This window comes from Sorghum bicolor, chromosome 5 (assembly GCF_000003195.3).
Source record: "Sorghum bicolor cultivar BTx623 chromosome 5, Sorghum_bicolor_NCBIv3, whole genome shotgun sequence".
In the NCBI taxonomy this organism is placed as follows: Eukaryota; Viridiplantae; Streptophyta; class Magnoliopsida; order Poales; family Poaceae; genus Sorghum; species Sorghum bicolor.
In genome coordinates this window covers 64,604,428-64,630,350 of record NC_012874.2, presented here as the reverse complement: position 1 = coordinate 64,630,350, position 25,923 = coordinate 64,604,428, and the positions used below count along the sequence as shown (strand labels likewise).

At 42.1% G+C, this 25,923-nt stretch overlaps 1 protein-coding gene across 1 annotated transcript; it reads left to right on the top strand.

Annotated features, from left to right (window-relative positions):
- LOC8062674 (disease resistance protein RPM1) lies at window positions 284–25,558 on the top strand. Its single transcript, XM_021462124.1, has 9 exons — window positions 284–1,130; window positions 1,257–2,156; window positions 2,252–2,256; window positions 11,907–11,984; window positions 12,067–12,156; window positions 12,233–12,276; window positions 12,788–12,914; window positions 13,002–13,083; window positions 25,416–25,558. The coding sequence occupies exons 1-9, from the start codon at window positions 284–286 to the stop codon at window positions 25,556–25,558; spliced, it is 2,316 nt and encodes a 771-aa protein (XP_021317799.1).

Genomic DNA, 25,923 nt, shown 5'->3' with positions numbered 1-25,923 from the left:
GATCAGAAACCAGAAGTGGGAGAGTATGGAGAAAAAGCACAGCCATGTATGGACACCGACAAGCTCTTGAGCAATGAGCTAACAACATTTTTACACCGACAAACTCTGACAATTGTGGCAATAGTTATGTAGTTGATTCCTTTTTTCCTTACCTAAAAAGTAGTCTAGTAAAGGCAGTCAAATGTACTATAACTAAGCTGCATATATGGTCAGTTCAGCAACAGACTTATCATCTCTACCTGCTGAAGTACTAACATTTGGTATCCCTATTTCAGAGTGATCCATGGCAAAGGATCCAGAAGAGTGGAGAAGACTGAGTAACAATATCAGTGCAGAGTTGGAGATGAATCCAGAGCTCGGAATGATAAAAACTGTCCTTCAGAAAAGCTATGATGGTTTACCATTCGATCTCAAGTCTTGTTTCTTATATTTGTCTATATTTCCTGAAGATCATGTCATTAGTCGGAGGCGTTTGGTTCGTCGATGGGCATCAGAAGGTTACTCAACTGAGAGGCTTGGGAAGTCAGCCATTGAAATTGCTGACACTTACTTCATGGAACTCAACAACAGAAGCCTGATTCTACCATTTAAGAGGTCAGCTGACAGTAGGAAATCAATGGACTCATGCAAAGTCCATGATCTCCTGCATGAAATCGCAATCACAAAGTCATTGCAAGAAGATGTTATTTTCAGACTGGAGGAAGGCTGCAACTTAAAATCTACAGCTCGTCATCTTGCCATAAGTAGTGATTGGAGAGGTGATCAGGGTCAGTTTGAGAGCAGTGTTGACCTGCCACAGCTAAGATCGCTCACGGTGTTTGGTGAGTTCCAGTCATTTTTCATTTCTAAGAAAATGCGGATGCTGAGGGTGCTGGACTTCGAAAACACAAATGGTATAGGCTATCATGGTCTTGATGATATAGGGAAGCTTCTTCACCTCAGATATCTTTCTCTGCGAGGATGTCGTGATATCATTCTCCTACCCGATTCGTTGGGCAAACTGAGGCAGCTGCTCACTCTAGACATAAGAGACACATACATTACCACTCTTCCAAAAACAATCGTCAAGCTTCAAAAGTTGCAATTTGTCCATGCTGGTAACAAATCAGAAGATGTTGATGTAGAGACAAGTTTGTTGTCGAGGAGGGGTCGGCACATTTTGTTGGTGAGCTCAGTGCTGTGTGCAGCGTGTTGTGTACCCACCTATATGGGAATCGACGGGTTTAATAGGTGTGATGCTTGCTGCACGCCTGTAGAAAATTTCACAGAGGGCCTTATTCAAAATAAGGGTGTTTTGGTGCCAAGAGGAATCAGAAAAATGAGAGGACTGCTCACACTGAGGGCTGTGAAAGTTGGAAGGGGGAACGCTGCTCTTCAAGAGATAAGATGTCCCACAGGATTGCGGAAGTTAGGCGTAACTGGCATCAACAAGAGGAATGGTCTAGCTTTTTGCTTAGCTATTGCCGACCTGAAGAAACTGGAATCACTATCTGTGAGTGCAGCTGCAGGGAGATCAGGATTGCGGGGTTCTTTGGATGCACTATCCACGCCTCCAGAAAACCTTCTCAGTCTCAAACTATACGGCAGTTTGGACATATTGCCGGAATGGGTCGCAATGCTCCAGAAACTAGTGAAGCTGAGGCTATCAGGTACTGGGCTGCTAGATCCAGATGGTGCTATACAGTTAATAGGAAGACTGCCCAAACTACAGATTCTAAGTTTATATGGGCTCTCATTTCAATGTGAAGAAATTTGTTTCCGTTCTGAGCAGACAGAAATTTCTTTCCGAAGCATTAAGCTGCTAAGTTTTGAAGAAACAAAGATTAAATCGGTGAAATTTGAAGCAGGAACAATGCCCAAACTTGAGCAACTTAAGGTCACTGGTGAAATAAGTAATGGGTTTTGCATTTCTGGGCTAGAATGTCTCCCAAGCATTAATGAAGTCCAGCTTGATGCTCGTTTTCCATGGGATCGGGGAAAATTTAGTGATTGTCATGATTCTGAGAGCTTGGACAAGATGATTGAGGAAGAAGGACAGAATGAAAAGTGGAAGACAGATGAGTTGAAAAAGAAAATCCGGGAACAACTTTCTTTGAATGAAAACAAGCCCATTTTAATTTGGAAGAACGACAACTGGGACATAGGAGATATGCGAGGTATTTGATCTACTGCCTGTACCATAGTCAGTACTAATATTATACCATTGAATTGCAATTTCAGTCTGAATGAATCATAACTAGTTTAACTACAGATTTGGTAAGTCATTACTGTGGTTTAGTATTAAATAGGTGTTGTCACAAGCCCGTGGATAAGAGAACCTTTCATGAGAATAACAGCAACCAGCTGAACAGTCCATTCGGTGACACCGTGACAGTATAGCCCCTAGATATTGCTTATCGCTGACCTGTTGCACCTACCTCTTTCACTGGCTTCTCTTGTTCTTGTTTTGGCTCTGTTGATTCTTGGAATGGTTAACCCTCGTGACAATCAATGTCTCCATCCTTTTTCTACATGTCCTATACTTTGCTCGCCACTTGGTTGTAGTTGAAATGATGTATATAAGAGCTGAGTAAACTGAGAGAATTATTATGCTGCACTGCTGCCATATTCTCATGGATCTGTCTATAGCCGTGTTTTTGAACCATACCATTTCTTGTCATCTTTTCTCAATTGCTTCAGGACACTTATTCGAGGAAAATTCTATATGCTAAGGGATGTTTTCTGAAACACAAATGTTGCATTTGTCCACATTGGATTGAAGTTGTCCTCTTTTTGCACATATATCTTTGTATTTCAATATTTTTTCCCACTCTTTCTCTACTAAGCATATCTTTGTGTTTTGACTTGGCATTGGTCCACATTGGATTGAAGCTGTCCTCTTTTTTGCACATATCTTTGTATTTCAATATTTTTCCACATTCTACGAAGTATATCATTGTGTTTGGACTTGGCATTGGTCCACATTGGATCAAAGTTGTCCTCTTTCTTGCACATATCTTTGTATTTCAATATTTTTTTCACATAATCTATTAAGCATATCTTTGTGTTTGGACTTGGCATTGGTCCACATTGGATCAAAGCTGTCACATTAATTGCTGCATCATAGTAATGAATTTCTCATGATGAGGCTAGGCCTAGATTATCAGCGCACACCACACAGAAATATGCAGGGAGGGAAACCATACTCATTCATAAAGATCACATATATGTTCCTGTAATTCCATAAGTATGTTCCTCAATTTGTGTAAAGGCATAAGAATGTGTTGTTTCCCGCCATTGTACTGAGCCAAACAATGAATTTTTTTGACGAAGCCAAACAATGAATATAGCAGAAGCCACTCATGCTCCTGTGACCTCCCATAAAGAAAAGTCTTAGTGTTTTATTTCATAGATGGATCTATCTTCAAGTTTCAACTAATAAATAAAATGTTGAAATAACTAATAAGGTCACTAGATGAGGCTGATTTTTAAAACTTATCTCTCTCCAATGGGGATTATGTAGTCACATATTTATGGGAAAAAACCCCCAGCAGTTTGAGGTCCCCGGGCTCAGTAAAGCCTGGCATAATCACTTAGTCTGTTACAGTTTTATAATGTATTGCCTTTTCCGCAGGCTATTTCACACTAAATATTTCATGGATAATTAAACGTGAGGTGTTCTCAAATTTTATTTAGGAAATTTATTTTTTTGGAATTCATGCTTTTTAATGATGACTTTTATATGAAGATAAACTGTTTTACTTCATTAGAACATATGTCTTAATAAGTCAATTGAAGGAAACTGGACAAAGCATTCACGTTAGCACTCTAGTTCTCAGATCTGATCTTCAATATATAATAACTAATGAAATTTGAAATTTTCCAGAATAGATCATTTGCATATATCACTAGAATAGTATGAGCAATCAGGCAATTTGTTAATCACTAGAATAATATACGACTTCTTTCAGTGTTGACGTAGATTGCTATACATGATAAGTGATGTGCTAATCATTTATAAGATTTGGAGGAAAAGTTTCCCTGTTTTCTCATGGATTTCAACAAGACATGAATGCTTATTGTTTGAAAAATGAGTCACTTGATTCCAGAACTTAATCTGCATAGAATATTATATTGTCTGATTCTGCATATAGTATATCTATTCATGGTACTAATTTTGTATATCTATTTACTGGTGCCAATTATAGAACAATTGTTGGGCCCCGCAAGAAAAGCTGATCCGGTAGCATGACAGTCATGTAGTCCAATGACAACAATGGCAATGGTGGACGAGCCCCACTAAGAGTTTCAGCAGTCACAGTGCCACGAGAACAGAGGAAACATTACCGGATGGTACAACACTATCCAGATTAGTACTACTATATATTATATTGATAAGTTGGACACCAATTTCCATATTGACTTCTCAATCCGTCAAGATGGCCGTGGCCTAATAAGGGCTATGGGTAGTTGGTTTGTCTTCCCAATGACGCTTGTCTTCCCAATGACGCCTCTATCTGCATCTACAATTGGGATCAGAAGGTTGTTCGTCGTCGCAAGTTAGGTTCAGTTGGGCCCTGTGTGGCCGTCAAGGGGCTCTCAAGCCCATGTATCTTAGAGAACTTGTTTCATGGTTGCCTGCTAGCCTCGTAGCCTTCGACACTAGATTTGCTGGCTGAGTTTTTGTGGGGGAGACTTCTTAGGCCTGCTGGCTTTGTTGCCTTCGACCATTCCCCTTCTGCACTTGAGACATGCTGGTGTTGTGGACATTATCCCATGGTTTTCAGACTGTTCGTTATCAGGCTTTGCTAGTCACCAGTAGCGCCTTTAGCTTTAAATGGCACAAAAACATTGCTCAATCCTGTGTTGGAATGTTTTTTTCCCAAAAGGCGGCAACTGGAGTTATAGATTTACAAAAACGAGCCTATGCTCGTCACCACTTTGGCTTGCAGGCCGGCCACTCACTCTGCACACAAAAGAGAAAAACCTGTGTTGGAATGTTATAGGCCTAAATGATGCATGGGGCCAAACGAGCGAGCGTGAGAAACCAGTTCTTGTGGAGATAGTATGTCTGAGGAGACAAAGATTCAGAGCTGGAATCAAACTCTTCGCATTGAGACGCTAGGTCCCAGAGGTTGCTAACAGCTACGCCGCTGCCCTACATACCCGCGGTGGTGTGGTAGCAGGAGGAATCTTGTTGGCTGTGTTGGAATGCTTCTTCCAGTTTACAAGATTGCTTTCTTGCAAGAAATTTCTAACCTGAGACAACACATGGAGGTTCGGTGGTTGATCATTGGAGATTTTAACTTGACCTGCCGGGCTGAGGACAAAAACAACCAATGTGTAAATTTTCAAATGCTAAATAGGTTAAAAAACACCATTGATAAATTTGCAACTGGCGCTGTTAGAATTACATGGGAGACGTTTACATGGTATAATGAACAATAAGATCCGATAATGGTGAAAATCGATCATTTCCTTGCATCCACGGAATGGCTAGAAGTGTTCCCAAGAACAGACCTTTAGGCACTGGTGCCATTGCGATCAGACCACTGTTCTTCACTATGTAGAAAAAACACTTCACATACGCACGTTCAGGCGCATCACAGACACGCCGGCGCGCGTCGGCAATAACATGTCTATCTGTAATAAGGCTTATTACCGACACGCAAAATAAGCATTTGTAGTAAGAATTAATCGAAGACGCGTGTAATTAAATACCATTGTGATTAAAATGAACACGCTTCTGTGTGGATACCAGGCGCGTGTATGTTGAGGTCTCTAGTAATGATACTACAGACGCGTTGGGTGAGCACGTTTGTTTCAATGACCATGGTGCAGACATGTACTATATATACACATAGTTAGCATACTACTATAGATGGCTCCTGTAAACCTGTCTCTATGGGTGACTACAGTAGCGACGCATATATAGTTCATGCGTCTGTAGTTAGGATACTACTACAAATATGTTTATTATGCGTGATGAGCATACTACAAACTCCTATTATGTACGCGGGCTATAGTATTATCCTTACTATAGATGTGTCTAGTCTAGAGACCCGGCTGTAGTAAGGAAAATACTACAGACGTGTTTGATGGCTACACGTCTGTAGCCCACAAAACAACCACCACAACATTGATACACAGAGTATCATAGATGTAAATACACTGAACTTGTTAATCCATTGCAAGTATGTGCCAGAAAGAGTGGCGTGGTACCAAGTAAAAACCACTCAACTCCCAATTGTAAATAAGAGGGGGAGAAGTATGGCCATAAAGTAGTATTATTCATATTAGCAATAGAAGGTTTTCCTTCTAAAATAAGATAGTAAATGTAGGTCAACCTAAATATTGTTTATTACCTAGTGTGGATGGATGTCATCCACAAACCTAGCTCAGAGGTGCACCTAAATGCTGATGCTAGGATATTGGAAAGCCCTGACTCTCGTCTTAGGAAGTCACAACGAGTCATGCTAGGTACTTTGAGTTTTGATAGACCTGAAAATTCTCTAAAGGCTACAATTGACATGTACTTCTTTGAACAAACTGTATACAACATTTTGAGTCATCGAGTTAATAATACCATGGTAGAGTGCTTTGTTCACTTTTACTGAAACTTGTTGAGTGATAATACATGCAGAGATAGTCTTGCTCACTAGAAAAGAGGTATTTTGGGCTATGATGCTAACACCTCATGGTACCTTTATTGTGGGTACAAAAGTGTTTTCATCCTAGAATGGATTGAGAACTATCTGGTGGTGAGATCAAAGCGAGACTAGTAGCACAAGGGGTTTAAGCAAAGCCTAGGCATTGATTTTCAATGCAAATTATTCTCCATATTAAGTTATAATTTTTTGATACTATCTTTTTATTGGCAGTACAAAAGCATCTATTATTGCAATTGATAGTTGATAGGTGTAGTGATTGTATATACTTATATGATCACTTGATTTGTTGTATTTGTGAAGCTTCCATGAAGGATTTCACATAGCCACCCCTTATACATAAAATCACAACACATATTGTGTATTGATTAAGCAGTTAAGTCGAATTTGGTACAATTGACTTTGTGTTTATTCCCTAAATAGAAAGTATACAAGATTAATTACACTTGGTGTTCATTTTGAAGTCCTTGATTGGATTTCATAGTGTTATATGATAATCAATAATCTTGACATCATTAGTGATGAACACATGTTAATAGCACATTGTAATCTAAAGACGGAGTTTGAGATGAAAGATATGGACTAAACCAAAATTTTATTTTGTATTTATGATCCAAGCATCTTCTCTCAGATTTTTGTATAAAAGCTATCTATATCCAAGTCATATTGAGTGGTTCAAGTTCCTAGATGAAAATTATTTTTGCAATGATTTGCTATCTACTAGCAGTGCTACTCCTACCAATGTTGGTGGATTGAAGTTATGAATATCTTTTGATATCTCAAATAGCACATGTGGTCTTTGTTGACACCTGTTAACTTACAAAATTTGTTAGCATTTAATTCTCCACCAGATATGAATATCTACTAGAATAGGGTTATCACTGACAATTTCCACGAGTTTTGCATATTATGTGTTTTCCAAGGATTATTTTAGAAAGAGCGGAAAAGTGGGTTTTAAGTGCTAATCAACCACAAAACTTATCGGCGACGGAAGGATGACACCAGAGGGATCAGGAATACTCCAGAAGACACCCGAAGCAACATGACCGGCAGAGGCCACCAGGTGGGGCCGGCCGGCCTCACCCTGGCGCCGTCCGGCCCCCTATAGCTAGGGTTTTGGCCCTCCTTCCAGAAGCTTCCTCCACCACCTCCGAGGAGCCATCTTGGCCACTTGTTAAGTCGGTTTGATCCAACGGCGCGTATCCATCCCACCAGGCTATAAATAGAAGGCTAGACCCCCCTAGAGGGGGCCAGATCAAGAGATGAAGAGTTAGAGCATTAGATAGAGATCCACTAGATCTAGGCTAGCAATCAAGATAGAGATTAGAGAGATAGAGTAGAGGAGTAGAGATTCGGAGGAGCCCCAGCCTGTCGGAGCTTTCTCAGGAGCTGTATTTGTCTGGATTCGGCTCCATCGCCCGGAGCTATGTTCTGAGGTACTTTTGTATTTACCATTCTGATTCAAGTAAGCAACTTGTTTGTATTTGTTCTTTGGTTTGCAACTCATACTATATTGAGTACTATGATTTGGGTAGCTCCTAGGTAGGGATGAAAACGGATCGGATACGGACGGATATCACCGATATCATATTTGTTTTCATATTTCTGGTCAGATTCGGATTCGAATACGGATAATATCAATCATATCGGATAAGGTAGGATTAGATGTCGACATCGTAAATATACGATTTAAGTATTCGGATACGGATACGGTATCGGATGTTGAATATTCGGACTCGGATACGGACAGATCTAAACCTCTCTAAACGAATTCGGTCTCGAATACGGTCGGAAAATATCCGTACCGTTTTCATCCCTACTCCTAGGTCAGAGTAGTGATTCGTAGCATAGACGTGGTGTCTGGGCTATGGTTGCTTGTGAATGTCCCTTGATCAGCCGGACAGTGGTAGCTCGCGTAGGTGACTTTATAGCTACGTTGATTCCTCTATAGTCCACTTCCCGTTGATAGGATCGATAGGCTTATAGGTGCCTAATAGGAGATTACTCTGTTTCTTCTCCTATTCAGGTTACTTGCCCGATAAGACGATATTATACAAAGTTTACCGGTTATTAGAACCAGAATACATTAGCTATTTCCTCATTCTCAATAGTTTTCTAGATTGATTGTAACCCCTTAGATTAAGAGTTATAGGCTAGGTCATAAATCACCTACTGTTCCTTTGGGTTTGATATTAAAACCGGGTTGATCTTGGTGAAGTGCTGATCAGTATATATGTGTGCCCTTATGGATAATCTGATTATAATCATTATTAGGGTGCAATTAATTTACACCAACAGTCTTGGTGTAATCAATGATCCGATTATGTTGATATAATGATTTTGATTATCTATAAGATCCCCAAATTCCCGATTGAAATAGAATTTACATGAACATGGAAAGACCATTTTGTAATTATCTTTAAATAGACATTTAATGGTCAATTCTATTAATCATTCTCTCACATGAATGTGTATAGCTTGACAGAATGATATATCACATACTGAAGTTATATGGTGTTGATTCTATGAATCAATATTCATTATCCATAAAGGTAATGCAACTTGTGTTTTGTAGATGGAGACAAATTATACTTAATGCAATATTTTTGCATTAAGATGATTATGTTCCATAGGTAATATGGGCATATGAACATTTGCAAACTAAGTCTTGTGATAATCTTGCAGAGATATTCACAAAGTCTACCATACTCCACATTTTGTATGTGTTGAGTGCATTGGTATGAATTTACTTTGAGATTTGCAAGCTTTAGGGGGAGAGTATATCTGATTAGTAACTTGTTGCAAACATCATATATTACATTCTTTTCTTTGTATGAGTTTTCCCTTTGGGTTTCTCATATAAAGTTTTTAATGAGGCAATATCAACACAAGATTATGTCATATCATCCATTTTTCCCGTAGTGTTTTTTGGTGAATGATATTGGGACATAAGATGCCTTGTGCTCTTTTATTTATGTGAATTCTCCCTTTTGAGGTTTCTCATATAAAGTTTTTGGTGAGGCAATGTTCAACACAAAGGTATATGCTATATCATCTATTTTCCCCACCGGGGTTTTTTGGAAGATGATACCTGAAGCATATTGACCCTACAGTCAAGGTGTTTTTAGACTAAGGCTTTGGGTTTATCTCAAAGGGTCTACTAACATTGGTGATTGTATATCATGGTGTTTCTCCTTATTTTTCTCACTAGGTTTTAAGGAGTTTTGCCTGCTATACCGATATTACTTTGGTTTTTTCCACAGGGTTTTCCAAAGATTAATAATGATCCATAATAGATGAACAGTAAAGACTACACGGAGCAAATTGATCAAGGGGGAGTGTTAAGAATTATTATTTAGTGAAAAATTAGGATTAATCGATCCGTGGGGTGTCTATTCACCTATTAGGATTAATCGATCCGTGGGGTGTCTATTCACCCCTCTCTCTTTCACACTTGTAACCGTCCACATGTATATATATGCATGTACACACTGTTCATTTGGGAGTACAAAGACATCATTTTGCAACGATCGATCTATCTCACTCTCTCTACTTCTAACTATATTGTTGCAGGGGGTTGTTTCTAAAATTTATCCCCAAATTGGCAGTTTGTTTTGTCGTATTGTTGCTGCTTTGGTCTCGTTTTTAAAACTTCTCCCCCAGTTAGGAATTTGTTTTGTTGTATTCTTCTTGCTTTGTTTTTTTAATTTTAACCTTCCAATTGAAATCTGTTTTGTTGTTTTCAAAATTTATTCCTCCTAGTTGGCAGCTTGTATTGACGTATTGCTGTTGCTTAGGGTTATTTTTAAAGTTTGTCCTCAAGTTGGCAGTTTGTTTGTTTTATTGTTGTTGCTTTGAGGTTGTTTTTTTCAATTTTTTCCTCCCAGTTTGCAGCTTTGTTTTGTTGTATTGTTGTCTCCTTGTTTTTTTTTTAAAAAATTATATTCTCACAATTAGAAGCTCGTATTGTTGTATTGTTGATATCTTGGCGTTGTTTTCAAAATTTGCCCGAACTTGGCAGCTTGTTTTATTGTATTGTTATTGCCTTGGGGTTGTTTTTAAAATTAATTCGCAGCTTGTTCTTTTATATGTTCTCAATGTAGGAGTCTGTGTTTTTCGTTGCTTCCTGACCACAACAGGCATATCAGTTAGTGATCACACTTTGCATATTGATTGTGGCTTTAATTTGCAGCCGTCATTTAATATCACTACTTTTAAAAATATTATTAGGAAGGTTTTTTAAAATATGTTGCAGGCTATTTTGAGCATGAGTTATTCGTTGTTATTTTAAAATTTAACCTCCCAAGTAAAAGCTTGTTTTGTTGTTATTTTGCGTATGTTTTTAAAAATTGCGGGCAATTGGCAGCCTGTTTTATTGTATTGTTGTTGTCTCAGGGTTGTTTCTAAATTTGTTACCCTAACTAGCAGCTTGTTTTTTATATGTACGCAATGTAGAAGTCTGTGTTTTGTTGCTTCCTGATTAGGACCAAAGCAGGCATACCAGTTACTCAATCCATCTCAAATTATCAGTTACTCAATTCAAAAATTTATGTAAATATAACTTCTTTTTATCGTGGCTTGGTTTATTAATAAAAGTTCTTCAAGAATAACTTAAATTTGACTATATTTGCATAAATTTTTTGAATAAGACGAGTGATCAAACTTGAGGTCAAATAAGTCAAAACAGTTCGTGTAAAAATGATGTTAGAATAAAGGATATATAAAAAGGTTATTGGAGTTGCTTTTACGTATGTATCAAGCTCTATTTTTTATTTGAATAAGACGAGTGGTCAAACTTGAGATCAAACTTGCCTAAAAGGTTATTGAAGGCTTTTTAATAATAACGGATGTAGCCCAAACAGTCCGTGCAAAAATGATGTTAGAATAACAATGGATAACTCATGCTCAATTTTTTTTATAAAAAATCTAAGCTCAAAATGACAAAGAACAAAATTTTTTAGGTTGGTGCAGATTAGCTTGTGATCCAACGAAACGTGACAACAAATCTGGCCGTCAGCCTGTGATACTCGTGGATTCCTCGATTTTTGTGCGTTTTAGGCGGTTAATTTTTTTAAAATTTGGCCTTTTTTTTTGAAGAAAGTACAAATTTGGACTCCTGCTTGACAAAATTTTATCTTTGGACCCAGGGGGTTGGCACCGTGAAACACGGCGTCGAGGTTATACGTCTCGACGCCGTGATCCACGGCGTCGAGCTCCCTGACCGAGCCTAGCGTGACGTTTGCCCATCTTTGGGACCAGGCGAAAGTCCCCTTCAGCAGAACTTCACGTGCGTACGCACAATATAACAATGAGCTCGACACACTAAGGCCCTCGATGGTGAGTTAAATGCAGTTGTTCTTGTACTACATATGATCCTTAATTGGGTCTAACTTGCCCTCTATAAGCCTTTTGCTTGCAGGTTAATTGGGAGCCATACACCGACAATGAGGCACTGCATCTTGGAGTAAGCATCATGTGCAGCGAGGATGAAGACCTGTACAAGATGATGGTGCCCGCTTATTTGCTTTTACGCTGTTGAGTGGCACCTTTCAAATAGAGTTGCATGCCAATTTGGCTTGAGGCAGGAATGGCTTGTCCAGCCGTTCGACACGTCCGTGGAGCTGCATAAGTAAGTCTTTTTTGTCCAATTTACATGCCATGCATAGATAATACCACTTGTAACCATATATAGTTGAGACCTATTAGCATTTTCATATGGAACCTACTCGCTACAATCCATTCCAACATATTTGCTGAAATCAATTCTAATAAACCTAGAACCTCAGTCATTTATTTGGATCAATTTATCGCAGCCCCTATCCATGTACATAGCTCGATGATAATTAGGGAATGTTCAATACCATATATGCTGCCCCAAAGTACATAGGTTTTGATTCAATGTTCAATACAATATATGCTGCCCCAAATCAATTATTTTATTATGTCACGAGATCTATAATGTTTGATTTCAGGATTGATCGTTAAAAGCAGAAGAAGATAGTTAAGTTTGAGACGCTACACCGTCAGCACATAGAGGTGTGGGACCAGTTTCATGACAACCTCTACAAAAATGAGCAGCCACATACCAACTACAACTTCCGTGCATACCTAACTTGGTACCTGGGTATTACACGAACAAGGTTGAAAATTCAGTGGACCCAAGCAGATTATGCGTATCTTGAATCATCAGAGGATGAGGACACTTCATATGACCTTGCAGCACGACAAGGGACACTTATCGAAGCAGCACCTGTCTTGGACCGAGTGGTACATGACCTTTCCACTTATCTATTGTACGGTGGTTGTAATAAAATAATTGCACCTATGTAAACTAATACATGTCTTATTTTACAGGGCAACGCGCTCAAGCAATCTGTGCTTGACATTGAACGGTTTCCAAGAACAGGCATGGACGACCACACACTAATTTATTGGAGTAAGTCCTTCGACACATCAAGCGTAAAATATTATCACTAGGCTTGTTTAGAAGTGGCCAAAGTTTATTTCCTTTTATGTGCAGACATACACATGCACTTTATCATAGTTTGCATTTTCTATTTGGTGAGAACTATACTGCTAGATTTGGAGATGATGTTAGTTGCAATTTATAAAAGTGGAGTTAGTTCACGAGATGAATCATGAAGAACAGAATAGAATGGTGGGCTTCACGATAACGAGCCTCCGAGCCCCAAGCTAGCAGTGTTGAGCCTAGTGATTTCAGTTGCCAAGAAACGGAGACTTTGGGCCAAAGCCCAAATCAATGCTACTAGTTGGTCCACAAAGAAGAAAACAAAGACAACCCAAATGCTTCTTTCCACACGTGCGTGCAGAAAGACTTCAACACGCACACACTAAACGACAAATAAATTATAGATGAACTCACTCGTGTCGCCATCGCCAGGGTTTCAAGGGGTTTGTATGTGCTCCGCTCTTAGAATGGTGGTCATGGTCGAGACAGTGGTGGAGGGTGGGGGTGCTGCCCGCACGGTGGTGGGAGAGGGTGGTTGGGAAGTGTAGTTGTTGAGGGCGTCCATCAGAGAAGAAGAGGAGGAGAAGCCTAGGATTTGTTGGAACCGAGCGATGCCCTTGGTCCGTAGTCTCGACGCCGGCGTGTTCGTGGTGACCGCGGCGAGAGCGAATGTAGATGAAACAAAACAGAGAAGAACACGGGATTATGGCGCTGCCAAATTGTCGCAGCTTCACGGTCCTTTATTCATGCTATTTATACATATGATGCAGATACACCTTGGCCTTGATTGCCAAGTCTCCCCGCGCCAGATCACGAACCGTGCGTGACACCGTTGCACTGCGGGTCACGCCACGTGCGCAGCGCGTACTCTGGCGCGAGCATGGACCGACTCCGGGTTAAGTCCTGATCTAGCACGCCACCGATCAGGCTTATCCCCCAACAACCTACCCGACTCATGCATGATCCTTACCATAACAAAGATTACATAGATGTGCTATCAATTTAGCTAACAGGATTACCATGGTAGTAGTGGATGACGGAGTGAGAGGCGCACCATCGGAGCCCGGGATGCGGTGGAGGCGAGGGCCCTTGTGCTGGATCTACAAAAGAAGCTCAAGTTAGGGTTGGCTATGGTCGAGGATGGTAGTGGAGGTGGCGTCCATGGTGCCAAAGCCAGGCAGGGTGAGCTAGCCAAGCACGGGGGAGAGTGAGGAAGAAGAAGAAGAATAGAAGATAATTTGTGAGGAAGAAGAAAGAAAGTGTAGGGGCGTGGTGTGTCCGCATGCGCCTACCAATAGAATCTCAAAAACAAACATAGGGTTCATACGGGTCGACCACTCTTTTGTTCTTGAGAATTGAAACAAACAAATGTGTAGCAAATGCTAGAACATGCACTTTTGTAAACTTTGTGGCTGAAAATCAAAATACTATGTGCACAACTAACATAGCACTGATCTCAACTACAAAGCAAGAGGCAGGCACAAAGAAAGCCAGCGACAAGCCTCGAACTTTTGTCATTTGTGCCTAGATGGTTACACCAATCACCTAATTGATGCACCTTAGCTTCTTTCCCATTTTCCATTTGTGTTGGACACATATCTCGGTGATAGGACATGCATGGGATCGTATTTGTTGAGATTGTTGTTCGGCAAACCAACGAAAATATGTTAACGATTGGACGAAAAACAAAGAGGCCAAGTAATACAAAAAGATCATGATAAAGGCACGGACAAAGCTCAAGGTAAATTAGGCCTGAGGGTGGGGATGGCTGACACTGAAAGTTGCTTCGCTTTGTCCGATCGAGCGAGGACTTTTATGTCTCAATCTTTGTCCTGTTTCTTTTTACATACAAACAAAACAGAGTGTCAGCTCTAAATTGGACGTATGCGGTTGAGGGGCGGGTTGAGGTCACCGGTGTTGCGAATTCACGTCAAGGATCTCGTTTTTGGGCTCGGTTGACCCCAGGCGAAGGCATGCGAAGGTAGAGGACAGCTCAGCTAAAGCATCTAGGGGTTTGAGAACAACCATGGATGCTCGGTGGCGGTAGAACGACACTTGTTTAGGCCACGTTCGTTTCACCGGGAACAAGCTCTGGAAAGAATTCCTGGCCGGATTGTTATTCTAATTTATATAAACTTTCACTACCGGGTTGATTCCTGGCCTCTTAATTCTGTAACCGAACAAGCCCTTAGGCGGCGCTCGGTTGCTCTGTCCATATGTCCGCAAGGCAAAGCGCACAGCAGAGAGCAAAAGAGAGCGAGAGGGGCCTTGTTTGGCACAGCTCAACTTCACTAGTAAAGCTGTTTTTTTAGAAAATAGCTTCATGAGTGACTTTCTAGATGAAGCTAAGCTGTTTTGGAAAAAGTGTTTGACAAAATAGCTTCACAAACTACTTCATGCATAGTTGAGAGAGAGAAATGAGGGAGAAGCTACAATAAGCTATTTTTTTCAGCTTCATCCAACTTATGTTTTTGTAAGAGAAGGAGAAAAACAGCTTCACCCATGAAGCTGTTTTGGAAATAAGTGTTTGACAAAAAAAACAGCTCACAACAGCTCATGAAGCTGTTGTGAGCTGTACCAAACAGGCCCGAAGAGATTGCGCAGGCGGCTTCCACTAGGGTGCCGGTTGGTCTGGCCACATCGGCTTCGTCACGGGCCAACCTGAGAGGAGAGGAATGAGCTGCGGGAGACGGAATACGTAGGGGATGTCCAGCTGATTGCTGAACTGGGCTGCAGGAGAGGGCTGCGCCTGCGCCTAGCGGGAGAACGCACAGCAGGCCGGGAAAGCTTGAGCTGAGAGAGACTTGGTTTCAACAACTGGGGTTCTTGGGCTAAAAGAGTGAGTTTGCGGTGTTTAGAATTTTTTTCTTTTATTTCAATGCCTTTTTCAAATGATTTTAAATCAGTTTTGAATTTCAGTCAAATCTACACAGTACAATAAATCCGATACACCATCATGTATGCTCAAACATGTACCTAGCTTTATGATGGATTTTAAATCAAAAGGGTTATTACTTGTGCTATGTTTAGATGTGCACAATACACATAATTAAATCACTTTCATTCAAATTTATGAAAAAAAGGCAAAATCTAGTGTGTTAAATAGGAACAAGAGAAACAGTGCCCAGCGGCAACAAATCTAATGGCCACGTAGCAGCACCAGATTTATCTCGTATTACCACCAAAGCTTTCCGGTGAGTACACAAAAACCTAAACGATTTTTCTTCTTTAGGGGGCTATATACACCCCATGGCCGCTCTTTTGAAGAGGTTCGAGAGCTAATGTTGTAGGAGTGTGGATACACACTACCCAGTCCTCTAGCCGCCATATGCGCTTAAGAGAAGAATAGGTTATTAGCAATAGTGCTTAGTCTAGTCAAACCACTTCTTTATGCATTTGCTCTAGATTTAGGCCTAGTGTTTAGTATGTTTTGCACACCTCTCACCACTCGATGCTTTGCGCACATCATTGTTGCACTCAGAGAGGCTTGTAGTCTTGCTAGACCACACCAAACAGTGTTTGTGATGTGGCCGCCACCATGTACCAGAGGAAACAAGGTCCACGACAATTTGGCTAGAAGCACGATAGTGAAGACGACAAGGAGTAATCTAGGGGAAGGCTAAGCGAAGACCCATTAGTGTCTAGGGAAGGTCCTCAGGCTCCACAGAATTACCTGACCGGGAGCTTGACCTTGCAAGGGGCTCTGACAAGGATTAGAGGGAAGCATGAGCTTATCGATATCTTGTTAAAAGTACTAGAGTTCGAGAGTTTGCATTCCTATCTCAATTAACCATCTACACTTTACATCATGTACCCAAGTTGTGTGCTTACTATTCTCGTTTAGCTTGCTAGAGTAGTTGATAGGATTTGAACCTAGGTTGAATAACTCTCTGGTCGTAGAGATAGCAAGACCCTTAGAAAAACATTAGTTGCACATCTCAACAGATTACTTTCTTGCATAGATTATGTTAAGTGGAAACTAGAGGCCATGTTTAAAATAGAAGTTTTAGAAAGCCTAAGTCATCCATTGTCTAAAACAAACCTCCTTCCCTCTTAGGTGTCACGGTTCCTACAACATCTATTGTAGTTTTGATGCTACCTACGAAAACTTAGGGGAAATGGTATCTAAGGAAACTAGAGGACAAAATTTAAGAGTCACTACACCGTAACTAGGGTTTAAAGTGGTATGGATAATCCTCCGCTCCGATCCGCTCCGAATATGAATTTTAAGGATATGGATAAATATTTTTAATATCCATGCAGATATGGATGATCCGAATTCGATTATAGGTGGATGCAGTGTAGGAAATTGGATTGGTGAAATCCGACGGATATGGATTATCCGATAGTAGAACAGGGATTATCGGACACTTATAATAGGATATCCGAATGTTTTAAGGAGCATAAGTGAAAAGAATATAAGTTAGCCTAGTACATATGACACAAGCATTATTATATTATAGCCGATAGCGAAGCTTGTCTAATGAAATAATTCTACCAAAGCAAAGGACTAGTACAAGGCAAAGAGCGAAGACAAAGTTTTGTCTAATTAAGAATATTTACTTATTTCACACATTTTTTCTACTCTTAAATTCAAACGGCTAACTTGTATTAAATTTTGAGATCTTAAATCAAAGTGGTGGATTGATGGTGATTATTTTGTGTTGCACAACTGTTTTATGACTTTGGTTAATGAATTATTTCTCATTCTAAAAAACAACACATAAGCACATATTATCCGATTTTAAAAAGTCTGCTTCCGCTCCGATATCGGTCCGAATCCGTACCATTTTTTAGGTCTAAAAAATCCGCATTCGTATCCAAATCCGTGTGATATCCGATCCGCTCCGAATCCGATCATGAAAAAAAGGATTAGGATATGGAAAAGCTATTATCCGCTTCGATCTGATCCGTTTTCATCCCTAACCGTAACCCAAAAGCATCTACTAGTCTCACTAAAAGTCACTTTAAGCAGACGTCTAAGTTTGGAGTTGCTAATAGCTAGTTTTGGGACACATAATCGATCGCTAAAGAGTTTTAGCGACGAACACTTGTGCTCACAAGTCACAGGCTTAGACGATGTTAACGACCAAAGGTCACAATTCGTTTTGTTTTGTTGTAATTTTGAATTCTTCAAAAGACAATCTCAACAAGTAAATAGTTATCTGTTGATGCAAAAGCTGGATCTGCAAACACAAAGGGCTAATACCCGATTCAAACGTTAAGGCGTGCCAACCGATTTAACCTTACTATCGGCAAAGGTGATAACTCGAATACTTTGGTCCCGACAACAGCGATGCGGCCGGATGCCACGGCCAAGAGGTATTCACGCGGAACTTGAGAATACGCCGAGTTTAAGTCGACGAACTCCTAAGAACTCGTAATAAAAAGGAAAATATGACGAAGTCGTCGAAAAAGTAGATGCTGGAATATGAGTAAAAACTTGTGTTTGATTGATTGATAGATAGATTCCAATTACAAGGCCCTGGGGTCTACATTTATACTCTGCTCAAAGAGCTACAATCAGACACGACTAGAACTCGAATTCCAAATTAAACAGAATCTGTATACAAAACGATCTAAATAACTAAGAAAAACATAAAACTATCCTCCCGTGACAAACTGGGACACCACCACAAGCCAATCGGCAACCTTCAGGTTCCTCTTCCGAATCATCGACAAACCCCCATCGTAGCCATCGGCACGGATTGATGCTGACCATCGGCACAAACACATCACCACCCATAGACTTAGCCACATTCAACTGTCCCTTTATCGGCAACCACCCTCATCGGCAACTCTCTTGCAGACCAGTCACTGTTGCCTCATCTTGCCGATCTACACTCTACCGATCCTGGGTACGTGTCCAAAAACGGTGTCAACACATGCCCCCCAATTTTGGAGTATGAAATCATTAATGCTCCAAAATTCTCTGCAGTAATGATGCCTTTCCGCAATTAATTCTCCCAATTTGGTAACCGACAGCCCGAATCTGAACAACCTTGGTCCGATTCCTCCGCAGATTCCTCGAATTCCTCAACCCCCCAAACGGACATCTCCACTTTAATCGCCCATCAGCAATGTTACCGTTACAAAGAACTACCGATGGATTGACCAGGACATCCCGCACAGTGAAGTATCTTAACCTTCCAAACGGACATCTCCACTTTATTCGCTCATCGGCAATATTACTGTTACAAGGCGCTGCCGATGGAACGACTAGGAAATCCCGCACAGTGAAATATCTCTAGATTATGACCGCTTCCTATTAAATCACCTACGCAATCCCTTGATTATCGTGCGAACAGTTACCATATCCACCTGAGCACTCTCGGATTTCACGGATACGGCGAAGAGATAAATCAGATTTGCTCTTGCCCGTTTTGTCCTATAAATAGTTTCTTCTCGGGTACTCCTTCTCCACCGCATCATTCTACAGCCCCAACTCCACTTTTCCAGCGGCGGCGCTGTTCGAGAGCTCTAAGAACTCCAACGAAGCCCTTTCTTCACCAACCTCAAAGTCTTCGATCATCTTTCTCGCAAGGAGATGGCCATCAACTTTGCTGTTCCCGAGGTCAGTTCATCACCCTACCTCTTGTACTTTTACCATATTCTTGTTCATCCGCAATTTATTTTACGAACATTCCCCCCTTTTTTTTGTTCTTCTTTTTACCCCAAAAACCATTAGGATCCGTCCAATAAAATTGTCATCCCTACCGATCAGCCACACCTCCAATGTCTCGGTCCGCTAGGGAACCCAGATCCCACTGATCTAATCAACGCAGAAACAAACAAGATCCCCTTTAGAGCCGAGAATTTTTCCCTAGATCTGTGGAAAGATACCTTCTGTTCCTGGCCCAGTCATACCGTGGGATGGAAGGATTGGTTCTTGAGAGTCAGCCATTCGAATGAGGTCCAGTGGGGCGAGCGAAAACTGGATCAATGCATCAGGCTGTCCCTTGCCGATATGCATAGGAATGAGTCGCTGCTGATTGCTACATCATATTTCTGGTCAGACACACTCAATGCCTTTGTCTTCGGCCATGGCCCTGCTTCTCCCACTCTTGCCGATGTGCTTATGCTCACCGGTTTGGATGTATCCACTGCCGATAGTAGCCACATATTTGATACCACACCTAGTGCCAAGGTGGAAACCCGCGCTATCGGCGGCTGGTCTGGGTATATTCAGAAGTATCGTAGGACGGGGCCTGTTAACATAAAGGAACAAACCACCTTTCTGAACATGTGGTTGGACAAATTTGTGTTCTGCGGTCGATCGGCAGGACCAACCTCTGTCTACCTATCGGCAACAGAGAGATTAGCTAATGGTGGCCGATTTCCCCTCGGTCGATACCTACTCGGCTCGGCTTACCACCTCCTCCATCAAGTAGCCAGAAAACTCCTGCTCGGCCAACCCATCGGCAACTTAGGGGGTCCGTGGTGGTTTATCAATATGTGGCTTACCCTCCATTTGCACAAGCGTCTTGAGTTCAACCTCTTCGCTCAACGTTTCCCCAGGGATATAGCCGAGGATTATGAATTAGATGAAGAAGAATCGGCAACTCGTCCTCCTCTGAACTTTGGCGAGGCTGTCATAGTTCTGCCTGGCACAGGTGGCAACGCAGACCAGGTCAGCCGATTCTTCCAGACCCTGTACGAAGGCCTGACCAGGGAACAGCGAGCATGGATGCCTTATGAAGACCTAGACACCATGTTTCCTTTGGTCTTCCATCCATTCAATGATGCTCTCAACAAGGATCACAATGTGATGATGGCACTGATCACTCCCAGAGCTATACCAGTAAACTTCTTTGGCAGTGGGAAAGCCTCGAACCAAACCTATAAATTTTACAACCCATCGGCACTAGCCCGTCAACTAGCTTTCGGTCAGCTGCCGATCGCACTCTGTTATGCCGATGTGATAAAACCCAGGGAAACCATCACCAGCCTTCTCGAGTGGACCAGGATAGTTCAACTGCCACCGAGTGCCGATACAGATGCAGATTTATTAGAGTGGGTTCCGGCTCTCTTCATTACCCAGGCGTACAAACAATGGTGGGAGGAATGGAAAGAGCATTTGTTCTGCAAATCGGCTCTTACGTACCGCGGCATGATCGATCCCCAGTACAAAGTCCCTGATAATACTGTAAGTACTTCAATACCGATGTTTTAATTTCTTCACTGTCCTTTTCAATCGGTAACTCCCTTTCTTTGTCATACATAGGTCGACAACACACCACCATCGGTCAGTAGGAGTGGCAAGCCGATTGAGCCTTTTCCATCAGGTCCGATCTCTTCAATCGCAACAACGCCCCCACTTTGGCCGCTATAATGCATCGAGGTGTGCGCCTCAAGAAAGTCACCACCAAGAGGACGAAGACATCTCCATCGGTAGCCGCCTCTACTTTAGCACAGGCTTTCAAGGTAAATTTTCAAACCCTTTCATCCATACTGATTTCATTCCTACATCTGTTACACTTGTACTCACGAATTTCTATCGTTGTATGAGCATACCGGCGCATCGGTAAGGACCAGAAGCACAAGTGCCGATGCCCCCCAGTCTAGTCAAGCGAAAAGGAAAGGCTCCAAGAGCACCAGATCACAAGCAAAGCGCCAGAGGACGGCAACACCTTCTCCTCCCCTAGTGTCTCCAATCCCAGTGGAATCTTCTCCTTCCTCTCCAGAAGTCCACACGCAACAAGCACCATCTCCTCCTCGGCTGCAAGAAGCACCCCAAGTGGAAGAACTCCAACCAGAAGAGCCCCAACCAGAAGTACCTCAGCCGGAAGACACATTGGCTGACGTGCATGAGCAAACTACCGATCCAACAGGTTCAATTATAGCATCGGTAGTTTCTTCCATCCAAACAAGTACTGCTCCCCCTCAAGGTAACACACCTTCTATGAAATCATTGCCGATGAACCTACTTTCTCTGTCTTATAATTATTTCTGTTATTCTTTCAGCTAACATAATCCCATCGGCAACTCCAGCCGATCAGCCCGTGGTTCCATCGGCATCTTCCTGTCAGAGGCAAGAGATTGCCCTGAAACAAGTAAGTCACCCAATCTCTATCTGTATTATTCGTCAATACTTGACCATGGAATGACTCATTTCATTTCTTTTTCAGGAACAGGACCCTCCTGACAGCTTATTCTCCTTTGCCATCGACATCACTGAAGATGAAGGCGAGGAGACAAGTTCTTCCCGAGCAGTCGGAATCACATCGGCAGAAATCAGGGCAAAATTAGAAGAATTATCAGCCCTCCTTCATCAAGACACCGCCCAACTGGTTGATGACTCTGATCCAGCCAAGGCTTTGTTCAAGACTCTCAGTGGCCAAATTCCTGCCGATGCTGAAGAAATCCTCTTTCAAGCTGCACATCTAGAGAGCCGTCAGCTGCAATACCAAAAGGCTACTCAGCGTCTTGCCGACAGAGCTGCTCAGGCTCGGCTTTCTGAGGAGATGATGAAAGTGAAGCTCCTTGCCGATGAGAAGCACAAAAACATCGGCATCTTAAAGTCCTCAGGAGATGCACTAAAGCACAAGATCTCTGATCTGTCAGCAAAAAGAGAAGCTCTGTTGGCAGAACTCAAGCAAGTAGAAGAAGCCTTATCCCAAGCTCAACAAGAGGAGAACCAGCTGCCTGAGGCGATCAAGCGTCTTGAGCAACAGCGAAATGTCCAAGCCCGCACGGCACTGCAGATGAAGAAGAAACTGAAGCCGGTGGAAGGCTCTGCCGATGAAGATATCAAAGAGATAGAAGCAGCCAACCAAATTCGCCTGCGCGCTATATCGGCGATCCAGGCGCTGTTGAATATATGAATTCTTCATCGGCGGCATACTTGCTCTTCCCTTTTGAACACTCTTAATATTTTGGTCTAGCCGATAGGATTGTTATCGGCACTTTTAAAAACATCAAGTCTGTCCCCAGATACATTTTGATCCAGCCGATAGGAATGTTATCGGCACTTAAACTCTTATGCATCGACCCATATGCTTGGGTAATATTTCTTTAGATATCTGCCATTTAATGCTCTGGGAAATTCTACTCCTTCAAGAGTTTCTAAAATATAAGCGTTACCAGGAGCCGATCGACTTATCCGATAGGGACCCTCCCAATTGGGAGACCACTTTCCAAATCTCGAACTTTTAGTCCCGATCGGTAAGATTAGCTTCCATATTAAGTCTCCATCGGCAAACTCCTTAGCTTTTACCTTCTTATCATACCTTCTGGCAATTCTCTTCTTATTCTCTTCTATCCTCATCAAAGCCCTTAGCCGATGCCCTGCTAGATCATCCAACTCGTCTGTCATCAAAGTAGCATAATCATCGGTAGCCAATTGATCTTGAAAGGATAATCGCCTAGACCCAGTCTTAATTTCCCAAGGTAACACTGCATCATGCCCATATACCAACTGATAAGGTGAAACCTTAGTCGATCCATGGCAAGCCATCCGGTATGACCATAAAGCCTCATTTAACAATGTGTGCCACCTCCTAGGATTTTCTTCAATCTTCCGCTTAATAAGCTTGATAATTCCCTTGTTAGACGCCTCGGCCTGCCCATTGGCTTGAGCATAATAAGGAGAAGAGTTTAATACTTTAATTCCCGTACCGATTGCAAATTTATTAAACTCCCCCGATGTGAACATAGTACCCGGATCGGTAGTAATTGTTTGAGGAATTCCAAATCGGTAAGTAATATGCTCTTTCACAAAATCAATCATATTAGCCGATGTAACTTTCTTCAAAGGAATAGCTTCAACCCACTTAGTAAAATAATCGGTGGCAACCAAGATGAATTTATGACCTTTGCTGGATGGTGGGTAAATCTGGCCGATCAAGTCAATAGCCCATCCTCGGAACGGCCAAGGTTTGATGATAGGATTCATGGCCGATGCGGGTGCTCTTTGAATATTGCCAAATTTTTGACATCCTTGACACCCCTTGAAATATCTAAAGCAATCTTCAAGTATGGTCGGCCAATAATACCCATTCCTTCTAATCATCCACTTCATCTTAAAAGCCGACTGATGTGCTCCACATACTCCTTCATGGATTTCTCCCATCAAACTCTTAGCCTCATCATGACCTAAACATCTGAGAAGAATTCCATCAATAGTTCGGTAATATAACTCGTCTTTAAGGAGCACATACTTGGTAGCTTGGAACCGGACACGCCTCTCCACTTTCTTGGATGGATCCTTTAAATAACCAATGATTTCTTTTCTCCAATTGTATGATAAATTTTTGGTATATAATATTTCGTGTGCCAAGTAATACGGGCTGCCAGCAAGGAGTGACCCGTGCAATATTTTTTTAGGCATGGCTCTAATATTTTGAGCCATATAACGAATAAGCACATGCTATGACTTATTGGGAATTATATGGTGCTAATTGAGTTCGTGCGTTCAATGATCTCTGGATCGACCCATGGCTAGAAGTTGGTTACAAACAATTATCGGCCTAAAATGACTATGCAATATTCATGCACGATGAGAATCTTTAATGAGATACACATTGTCGGCGCGGCCAAAAGAAGAATGTTCTGAAAGCCCTCGTCATGATGTAGGTGCTAAGTTATCAGACGGCAGATGCTAGTACCATACGTGTATATGCATACATACACTCAGCTGGGGTTACCTGGTGATTTACGGCCGGCTGGTTAGATGGATTGTGTACGTGCACATACATATATATGCTAGCTGATGGACCTGGTTGGATACGACTGTTGTGGTCGTTTGATTAGCATCTATCTAATATGAAATGGCCCATGATTAATTGGGATGCCATGAACGTGAATTGAGAAGCCTGGGGTAGTCCAGGCTCTTCACGTCAAAGTCACGAACGACCTTGTTTAAATTGGATATATTATATTAAAAGGATATAGAGGCCAAGGACCGTTGAGATATATAGGAAGGGAGACCTATTTGGTTACGGAGGAAGTTCCATCGAAGAGCGCATGAAATTTCTAATAATATATAATTTATGGTCTAATACTGTGCATGTACATGCACGTATATAAGCTGTGATTGAGGCTGGTTAGTTAAAGATATATCATGTACGAGCGTATGCACATGTATAGGCTAAGCTAATTGCCTGGCTTCTACAGAAAAAAGGAAAAGGAAGCACGTACGTGACCAAATTGTTTAATAAGCAACCACATCTATTTGGGACTCTTGGCTGAACTGTTGGCCCACAAGTAAGGATGCAAGTTGGGGTGGGCCATGGCATCAACCCAATGAGCTGTCCACGCCGCTAACCCGCTGAGCTGCTCAGGATGGCCCACTCAAATAGGGTGGGTTGGAATGCCGAACCCACATGTACCCAGCGGCAACCCACATAGCCGCCCAGCACCGTCCGCCTGCTGGTACGGTGGCATCGCCGAGGGCGCGGGAGCAGTTTGGCCGGCCGACGTGGAGGCACGCCCATGGGGGTAGCGTGCTGCTGTGACTGCGACGCGTCGGCGAGCTAGATGATGACGCATCCGATGTCGTCCGGCGTGGCGAGCGACTCAGGTCGACACGGAGTCGGCGAAGTAGACAGGTGGCGCGGCCGCAGACAGCATGCACACGTTTTTGCGTTTTTGTTTTCATTTCCTCATGCGCGGCCAAGCTTGTGTTGGTTTCACCCAGACCACCACGTACGATGAGTTGCCAGGATTAGCTCTTATCAGTCCATGGAGATGACGATGGTGCTATCGTCCAAGCTGAGACGGTGCTGCAACACGAAGCTCCGCCTCGGCGTCTGTGTTGAGCTGCTGACGATGCGGCGCCACCGTGCCGGTTCTATGCACGAGGGAGAA